The following is a 9872-nucleotide window of genomic DNA, read 5'->3' on the forward strand; positions in this document are numbered from 1 at the left end:
TATTGCAGAAGCAGTGTTGTTACTTGGTAGTGGATGTTTTGTCTTTTTTTTTTTTTTTCCCCTCAAAAAGTTAAATTATCCCTGGAGCTTTCCAGGAGGGCTCCATCCCCTTCCTCCAGGAGCCAGGGTTGTTTTGGGGAGTACAAGGGTTGGTCAAACGGCTGCTTTTGCCAGGGGACCTTGGTGGAATTTGAGTCTTCTGAAAACTATGCAACAGAAAAGCAGAGAAACACCTTTTTCACAAACAACTGCAGGAATTAACACTTGTAGGTGATGAGCTGCTGGGCAGTGCAAGCTCCGCTCTGCAGAGCGGCTTCTGGCTGCTGCTGGCAGAAGAAGCAGCAGGGAGGGTTTGTGTTGCAGGTACCATTTGAGCTAGCTGCTGGTTTCTTCTTAGAGAAGACTCATTTTTGGGGGAGTTCCCATTTGAGGTTATGTCACCTTTAGCCCTAGTTTTCATTTCTCTGTCAGACAGAATGCAGCCAGTAAGAGATGCTTCTCTCATTTCACTCTTAAAAAAAAAAAAAAAAGAGTAGTTGTTTTTTGCTTAAACAGCCATATTTAGTCAAACCCTTGAAGCGTGGAAGGCTGGGAGTGCAGAGGGGTTGAGCTCTTGTTCCTAAGGCTTAGCTGGTCCCCTCCCGGCCCCAGCCAGGAGCGCTGGTTCGACGTCAGCAGGAGCTGTGGGTCAGTGCTGTGGGAGGGGGGGGGTCTGGGGTGAAGGTGGACAAGGCAACGGTTGGCCCCGGTGGGGCTGGTACCCATGCTGCTGAGCACTCCTGTGCGCGCTGCTGCGTCAGGAGCCCGATGCCCAGCCTAGGCGAGGTTTAGCAATAGATACCTTCTGTGTCCCACCTCTGAAATCTCTGCTTCCCTCTGCTCTGCGCGTGCTCACTGCGGCCGTCTGAAAGCCCTGCTCCTTCTCCCACCCAAGCAGGGGGGCCTGACACCTCTCACTGTGGAGAAGGAAAGTGTTCATCAAGACACGAAGTGTCCTGCCCGTGTCCTGATGCTGTGACCTCTTTGAAGCCAGTTTTGGCACTTCCCTCTTTGCTTTGATCCAATCTTCCTCTTTCTCCCAGCACATCCCTTCCCTGGTGTTTTTTCTGCCCCCAGGTCCCAGCCCAGCTCCCACTTGCCCTGGTGTTGCCAGGCCCCCGGAAAGTCAGTATCCTGTCCTGACAAAATGTTTCTGCTTATTGTATTTTTTTCCCCTCCCATCTTTATCTCATTGTGCTGCCCCTAAATTTGGTTGAGGCTGTTTTTGTGCACCAGCTGCAGTTTCCTTCCCCAAACCATCATTCTTCTAGTTTTACTTCCTTGTCCCCCATCCCTTGGACCAAAACCTTTTAGTTCTGCTCTTGTTTGTGGTCCAGTTTCTTAAAAATGGAAAGGACTGCATCAGCCATCAGCTGCTTTTCTCCAGGATGTGCTGGCTGGTGAGGGCTTGGCAGGACCCCCGAGCTCAGCCCCCTCCTGGGCATGGGACCCGCAGGCTGTTTGATGGCTGAGTGCTTGCTGGTGGCACAGAGAGCATTTTGCTCTTCATCAAGTGATGGATGGTAATTTTCTAAAGGTTGGGGTATTTACCAGTATGGAAAATGCGACGGTTATCTTTATTAAGGGCTCAAAATGCATTGTTTTGTAGCTGCTGTTGGGGCTGGCTGTTTTAAGGAGTTTTAGTAGCATTGGGAGGACTTCGCAGGGCTCTGTGGGACATGGGGAAGTGACTCTGGGCTCTGGTTCTCGTTGCACAGGTACGCCTTGCTGAGGAAGTCAAAAGAAAGGCAAGCCCTGGACGGCCTCAATAACTTGAACTACTTTCCAAACGTCACGTATGACGCCTTGTATAAGAACATCACTGTTAACCTGACACCAGAGCTGGCTCTGGTGACCGAATATTAAGAGGAGAAAATAACTTTGCTCTGCCCTTCACCAAGAAAGCACCACACTAGACTTTCTTTTCCAAGGATTATCGAGGACAAGCAACACTTTGTCTAATGAAGGATCACAGTATTTTGGAGAATTAAGGCTGAAAGCGCACGCACAAATTGCCCTAGCTGTACCAATCCAGCCCGATACTCGTGCAGCGAGCTCAGCAGTCTCTTTCTTTTTTCCGCCACTTGCTTTCTGGGTTTCAGGACAACGGTTCGACCTGCTGCTCTAGTCTCCACATTCCTCCTTCAGCAATCTCTGGCACCGCAACTCGCCTGGGACACACTTTCTCCTCCGGGAAGCGGCTGAGCTGAGGGACTCTGGCTTCTCGACGGTGAACGTCAGGAGCAATTCAGTTGGCAACTGCCCTGGTGGGAGATCAAACAACTTCTGATACCATTTTATGTCTGTGCGGTTTTTTAAATGACCTGCTTGAAGTATATACAACAGAATCGCTTCTTAAAGAAGTGCAAGTGTAAATATGCTGTGTAAATTGCCCCTTTTTATTTTTCTCCTATGGCTCAAATCCAAGCTAGAGGTTTACATACGGTCACTCATTTTAGTCCTGAATTCTGTAAACACTTGTGTGTGCAGCACTTTACTTGTGCAAGGTGTTCCCTTTTAAGCCAGTGAGACTGCTTGCATGACTTAAGCTGTGCATATGCAGAAATGTCTGTGGGACAGGGCCCTAAACTTTCCAATGTAGTGGATGAGAAATACAGCTGTGTCATCGCTCATTCCAGAAACCACGGGGGTGGCTTTTTCCAGTGAGAGTGAGGAAATGGGAATATTTATTAAAAAAAAAAAAAACAACCCACACACAAAAAAACCAAACAACAAAAAACACCAAACCCTTTCTGTCGCTTTTGCAACATGTGCAAATGAATCCAAAAGCCATACGGAATAAAATCCCTTGCCTGTTGCTGTACATGCCGCTGATGGCAAGTCCGAGCTTGGCTGTTTGCTCGAGAGCTCGCATCCACGCTGCTGCAGCCCCAGGTCGGCGTCTCCTGCCCACGTGCTGTCCTCGGGATGGGGCAGCTGGCCACGCCGCTCTGAACGCATAGCACCCTGCCGTCACGCCTGTAATGTGACGGTGTGGTTTGGGAGGTTGTTTTATTTTGTATTTATTGTGTAAATCTAGCAGCGCACTGAAGTGCTGCCGGAGCCAGGTAGGGCACTTGGTTGTCACCATCAGCTCCTGGCAGCACTCGCACAAGCCCAGCTGGTGGGGCAGGTTGTCGCAGGTTAGTGAGAGAAATGAAGGACACATGAATCATGGGGGGGGGGAAATGAGGACCGGGAACCAGAGAGCTTGGTCTGACACCCCATCCAAACTGACGTGCCCCCTCCCTTCTGCCCCCCCACCCCCCCCGCCATCCCCTCCTTCCCCAGGGCCACGGTGGGCAGGCTGGGCTCCAGGCTCTCCTCCCTGCGGACACTCAATCCAGCCCTTACACAGCGCCCACACTGTCACTTTTACCGGACCTCTCTGACTTAGAAGTAAATACGTTGGGGGTTGCGTTTTAATTTGTATTTATACATAACAACGGTGGGTACTTAACCTCCGAAGTACTTCAACTTTCTTTTTTATTGTGTTGTTTGCCTTCGGTTTCCTTAACTTCTCATGGTTTACATTGTTTTCTCGGTTCTGTGGACGTATGATCCCCATACGCATCTGTTGTGGGTGTGACTGCCCAGGGCATTCCTAACCTGTATCCAGAAAATGTTAGTTTAGAAAACACAAGTTCTTGTTGTGTAGATCTTATCGGCCGGTATGAGAGGACAGCGAGCCTGCCCTTGAAAAGCGCTGATAAGTTTGTAACTTGGGTTTAAAGTCTTTGAACTTAGGTGTGCTTTAAACTCGCTTCCCGAGGGGGTTCAACCTGGTTATTTATAGGCGGAGGTGAGGATTTGCTTTTTATGGCGCATATAGCAATAAAGACTTTTGCTTCTGAATCTCTCTCTCTAATTCACGTGGACCCTTTTCAGATGCTGAACCCGCGTTGCCCTGCCCCTCTCTTCTTTCATCTTGAGACCTTGCTAGAAATCTGTCTTTGTTTAATGGTGCTTCAAACAAGGAATGTATTTCAACTAGTCCGAGTTCACTACCCCAGGAATCATGCATGTGTGTGTGAGTAGGTGTTAAACTACCTTAGTTGGGATCCTTCGATGTGTACCTGACACCCATCGCACCTTGTGTTGAACAAAAAGCTGTTACCTCTGCTCAGAAATGCACTCTGTGGTTGGCACAAAAGGGTCCATCTTCCCCCCCTCCTCCCCAAGCAGCATCCCTCTTCATAGTTCCTTTGTTCTAATCATGTTTAAATTTTATTTTTTTTTTCCTTTTTAAAATGTGGAATATCTGAAAATGTGCACTGTTAATCTTATCAGCTATGTCAAATACTGTATAGTAAATGTAACTGTTAAAAACATACTGTCAAGCGCATGTGCTGTTATGGTGTAAAAATTCTCGTATTAAGGAGAACTTGTACATATTCTGGCAGCTGAAATTCAACAAGGCCACTCGTTCGCCCCTTCCATGTCAACACCGTCGGTCAGCCCCACTGGAGGGCAGGTCCTGTTCGATGCTGATTTTTATTTCTTTTTTTTTTTTTTAAATGAGCCATGTGGGTTTTATTTGCAAAACTATTTATTGACAGTTAATTTACCTGTAAAGCTCTGCTTCTCTACGGGAGGTACCGTCTGAGCAACAGCCACGTGCTTCAGGTCGTTCAGCATCAGAAGTGGCTTTAAACTCTTAAAGTAGCTTTCCATCGCCATGGCTTTTGAGCTTACTGTTATGTTTTTAAGAGGTGCCAGGGGGACATTTTTGCACTGAAGACTAGTGTTTTAAAACACACACACACTTCTGAGCAAAGCAATCCTTTGTGTCATTACGTTTATTTACCCATGTGTTTGTACATTTTTGTATTTGTTAATTTATGAATGATTTTTTCAGTAAAAAATACATATTCAAGAACAAAGATTGCAGTGGTTGCTTTTTTTTCTAGGAGGTCAGGGTGTGCTTTTTTTTTTTTTTTTTTACAGGAAATGAGATCTGTAAGCCCAGAGAGATAAGTGCTTATGAGAGTTTGAGTGGAGAAGGGTGAGCCCTGCATGCTAAAAGCTGTTTAGAAATTTCTCATTAGGGCTGGAGGGAAGTAAAATGAGTGCAGGGTGGGGATGCTCCCCAAGCTCTCACTACTCTGTATACGCTAAAGCCTTTTTTCTGAGCATCTGCGTCAGCGTAGCACTGATGGAGGGGCTGGCTGCCTCAGGGAGGTGGGTTTAGGAAGACACTTGGCTGAAGGTGGTGTTGGGCTCAGAGATGTCAGTGGGGAGTGTTGGTAATTAGATTTTTTTGATCAACAAACCCAGGCAGACAGACAAGCTTCCTTGCAGCAGCTTTAAAATATCTTTCTCCTGCGCTGCAGCGTACAGGCATGCTAGAATAAATAGCTGGCAGCCCCGGGTTGTTCCAGGCCTTGCCTTTATTTAGCTCTCCGTCTTCTGGGAAGCTTCCTCCCACCCACGGCGCTCGGCTGGAGCCTGTTGGGGGGGCAGGCTCCTTCCAGCCGCTGCCACCTGCCCGGGGACGACAGTCTTGCCTCCCCCTGTGCCCGCAGGAGTGAGGGTGGGAGCCCATCTCGCTCCTGGCTGTGTGCGGGTGGGAGTCCCCGACCTCGGCTGGGGCATGCACACAGATGTGTTCCTCCACGGGTACCGCGACTGCGGGGTTTCACTGCCTGCATCACCCCTATGGGGGCTGGGCTGGGGAGGGGCTGGAGGAGATGGGTGCGCAGGTAGAAATTTGGGGTTGTGCCTGTGCAGGAAAAACAAGAAGGGCAGGGAAGCCTCTAGCCCGGGTCCTGGGTGTGTGGGTGGGACCCTCTCACTGGGGCCAGCTGCAAAAAGAAGAGCTGGGAGCAAACTCCCTTTTGCGTGGCTGTGGTGAGAGGGCACCGAAGAGAGGAGCCCTGCAAGGGACTGGTGTGGCAGCACAGCTCCATCACCGCCAGCCAGCAGCCGCAGAGCCGAGGCTTTCCTCTAGAGCAGCCCACGCCTGCGGGGGAGAGCGCTCCCTGCTCAGGCTGGAAAATAGCTCAGCCTTCTGGGCTGCAAAATCCTCGAGCTTTCCTGCAGAGTGCATTAAAAAAAGCCCAACAGCCAGAGCAGGGTGTTTCTCCCACTTCTCTCTCCCCTTCATCTCCATGTAGTACAATAAACCTGCCCGGGATGGCCTGGGCTGGCAGCCGGAGTCCCATCCCGGGGCACAGGGGGCTGCGGGGCATCCCTGCCCTCCCAGTGCAGCCCCAGGGTGCTGCCCAGGGGGATGCCCTGCTCGGGAGCTGGTGGAAAGGCTGGGGAGGAGCTTGGGGCAGGGGTTTCTCTCCTGTTCACATGGATTTTTATGACACTCCACAGCCCTAGCATCTGGGGGGTGTGAGCACAGGCACCGACATGGGCTGGGGGTGGGCAGAGGCACCGGTCCCTGTGCTGCAATGACCACAAGATGCAAGTGCGAGGCTAATGATGCTTTGCATCTACTCCTTCCCCTTTGGAGCACCTGCTCTAGAAATCAGGCTTTTTCTGATCATCTGCAAAATACCACAAAAACCATAATGTCTTTTCCCCTCCGCCAAAGATTTGTGCAGCATAACCTTTCCCTGCCAGAAAAGGCTCTTTATAGCCACCAGACCTGGCTGGCTGTGTCCACGTAACTAAAGACAGGGCTAGGAAAACCATGTGCCCCCCCTTGCCAGGCAGAAGGAGGTGAGTTACTCTGTACGTGAAAGGGGCTGTTGAGTGCCGACAGTGTCCGCCCTGGGCTGTCTGCTCAGTGGCTGATGGCACGTCCCCACTGCTGGCATGTGGCATTGGCATATCCCCTGGTTTTAGCCAGGTTCCTGCACAAGGCGATACCCCTGGTGAAATCTCAGTACATCTTCAGAGGCTCCTCCAGCACCAAGTAGCCTTTTTTAGGTTAAAAGTTTCCAGTTGCAGCAGTTTTCTGCGTCTTTAGGGTTACTAATTTCCTCCTGGGAGCGGGCGGGTTGGGAGGCAGTGCCGTGAGTCACCAGCCACGCCAGAGCTTCGTGCTGATGTGCTGTGGCTTTTGCGTTGGCCTCTCTCCCCGCACAGAGGGAAAGGTGCTGCCCCCGCACCGGGCACAGCCGGGGGGTCCCACTGACCCCCTGAGCCCCTGGGTTTGCTGGTCAAGGTGCGCTCCCCACGGGAAGGGCAGGCTGTCCCCGGATATTTATTCTTCCCTTGGGCGAACAGTGTGACAATATTGACTGTTATTTAAGAAGGGCTCTTGGTAGTCAAGAGGTAGTCAAGAGGAGAAGTGAACAGGAGCGGCGGGGCCATGGAGGATTAACTGTGGCTCTCAGGCAGCTGCCCTTAGCAAATCCTGCTGGGGAGGACTTCCCAAAAAAACCCTTTCTTCTGAAAGACTCTTCCCGGTACACAGCCAAGGACCACTGGCAGCCCCTGCTCCTCTGCCACGATCGGTACCTACAGCTCAGCCCCACGGCCATGTCTGCTGCGCTGCTGCCTGCCCTGAGCATCTCCTCTCCCACCACCCAGGCTGCTCCCTCTGCCCACCTTGCCCGAGCCCACCCGGCACCCTGCTGTGCCCCCAGCAGCGCCCACAGGAGCAAGGAGCCTTGGTGACATCCCTCCAGGGATTTTGGGCACCCCCCCAGGCTGTGCCAGCCCTCTCCTGTGCTCCCCCAGCAGAGAGGCAGCTTGGCTGCCGGAGAGAGCCAGGCCAGGGCTCCATGGCATCGGCCGGGGCTTGCCGGCTGCGCTGTCTGGGGAGCGATAAGCAGGGCCACGGGCACTGGTCCACATCACAGCCCTCACTGTGTGCCTGCCAAATTGCTTTTGGTTAAGAAAACAGCAAAAAGGGGAAATAACAACAACTCATCTGGAATCACCTGGGTGAAGCAAGAGCAAACATTCCCCTGTAAGCAGCGGGGACTCAGGCTGGTCCTTTACCCCCGTTGACACGGCGGATGCCACCCCCTCCGGTGCTGGCGGTGATGCAGAACGAGTGGGTGGGTGGCTGTGCTGCAGTGTCTGGGCCAAACAGGCAGAGCTGGTCAGCCAGGGGTAACTGCGGGATGCCTGGGCGGTCAGTTGAGAAATTGGCTCCTTCAGCACCATCTCAAGCCACAGGAACAGCAGTTTCCAACGGCCACAAATGTGGTGGCACGTTTGAGACTCTCTTGCACAATCGCCTGCATCACCAGGACCTCCTGCTCACTGGTGCGGCAGGTTCCCAGTGAACAGGAATGCTCTCCTCTGCCATAAAACTGCGAGTCACCTTGAGATAAGTACCTTGCTCCGGGGCCAACGTGAACAGTGGCAGTGCCCCACAACCTGCCAGAGGGACCAGGCAGATCCCTCCCCTGCTCTGCCCCGGGAGGTGTCAGGGATGGGCAGTGCCTCCCCAGGAGCATCAGAGTAAAACCAATGGCCTCAGCACAGTCTGTGCAGTCACATCTAGGCCCTGCTGCAGTTTGCATTCACCTGCGGGACAACCTGGGGACCCAGGATGGGGGGGTGATGCAGCCATCCTTGTGCTGCCCAGGAATGACTCACAGGCACCCAGGCTGCCGCCTCCCCACTCTCATCCCAGCACTCCTGCCCCTCTGATTGTATTAAAGCAGCTAATCACGTTATCAGGGGGATGGCCCAGGATCATCACTGGGTATTTGCCTGCTGGGGGCTTTGTTATCAATAACAGTGTCTCCAGCCCATGGCTGAGAACTAATCCCTCAGCCTGAGCTGAGCCCTTCCTTTGACAAAGCAAATTCATTCATAATTCAGGGCTGCTTCTGTAGCTAGAAACTTTTCATAGGTGACCGAACAGCCTGGAGATGCCCTGGCCCCTGGCAGCCAGCGCCAGGGAAGGGGGGAGGCAGAAGAGCACAGTTTATTTCTGTTGTGTTTTGGAGCCCATGTAGAGGGGAGTCAAGTGAGCCAGGGCTGGGGTTTACAGCAGCTCGATGGTCAGTGACTCTGTTGGCACCAAGCACAGGTGGAGCTCAGAGCTCTCTGCCTGGGGGAGTTATGTGAACGCAGATCAGCTTTTTGCCTGGGTGAGTCCCTGCCAAGCTGCTTGCTCTGCTTTGGTGCCAGAGATGTTTAATAACAAAGAAAGCAATGGCAAACTCTGCAGAAGGGGGCTGCACCCCCAGGTACGGGGTATGCCCAGGGTGGCTGGATCTGCTGCCCTCCTGGCCAAACCTCTGTTAGTGAGACAATCTGGTACCCTGGGATGAGGTGAAAAGGAAAAGCTGCAGAGATGCAGCTCAGCCCCAAACCAACCTGCAGGGAAGGAGAGGAGACCAGACCAGCCCCAGCAACAGCCCTTATTTCAACAGGCTGCAAGTAAGGCAGGTGCTTCAGTGCAACCCAAACTAGGTGCTGAGGAGAGTAATTAGTGCTTCCACCTCGATGAGGAGCTGTGGCCACAGGTCCCATCCTGCCCAGAGGGGAGATGGATGATGGGGGAGAGCCTGATCTTGTACCCCTGCCCCAGGTAAGCTGCTCCGGGGCAGGGTGCTGATGGGGCTGGGTGGGTGCAGACGGGAGGTCGGGCCCCCGGGTGCTCAGAGGAGGGCTCAGGAGGTGCCCTACAAACGGCTGAGCCCGCCTGCCCTCTCCGGGGGCACCAGCAGCCCGCAGCTGAGCCGCCGGCAGCGGGACGAGCCCCGGCCGGAGGGGAGCGCCCCGGCCCCGCCGCCTCCGAGCTGGGAGCACGGAGCGGGTCCGTGCCGCGGTGAGGGACGGGGGGACGCTCCGGCGGTGCGGGTCCCGGCGGTGCGGTGTGGGCAGCGACGCATCGCAGTCCCAAAGCCCCATCTGGCGGCGGGCGGTGGCAGGGAACGACCCGGGGCTTGGGGACACCCCAAACCCACGTC

The 9872-nt window shown here is 53.2% G+C and overlaps 1 protein-coding gene across 1 annotated transcript in view; it reads left to right on the forward strand.

The window, feature by feature from the left end:
• Nucleotides 1-4916, forward strand: part of B4GALT5 (beta-1,4-galactosyltransferase 5) — a 39623-nt gene extending 34707 nt beyond the window's left edge. The window contains exon 9 of the mRNA XM_063350234.1: nt 1758-4916. Within this exon, the coding sequence (XP_063206304.1) occupies nt 1758-1905 (148 nt within the window). The 3' untranslated portion in view covers nt 1906-4916. The remainder of the gene's footprint in view (nt 1-1757) is intronic.
• The last annotated feature ends 4956 nt before the right edge of the window (nt 4917-9872 follow it).

The sequence above is a fragment of the Chroicocephalus ridibundus genome, chromosome 12 (genome assembly GCF_963924245.1).
Source record: "Chroicocephalus ridibundus chromosome 12, bChrRid1.1, whole genome shotgun sequence".
Lineage (NCBI taxonomy): Eukaryota > Metazoa > Chordata > Aves > Charadriiformes > Laridae > Chroicocephalus > Chroicocephalus ridibundus.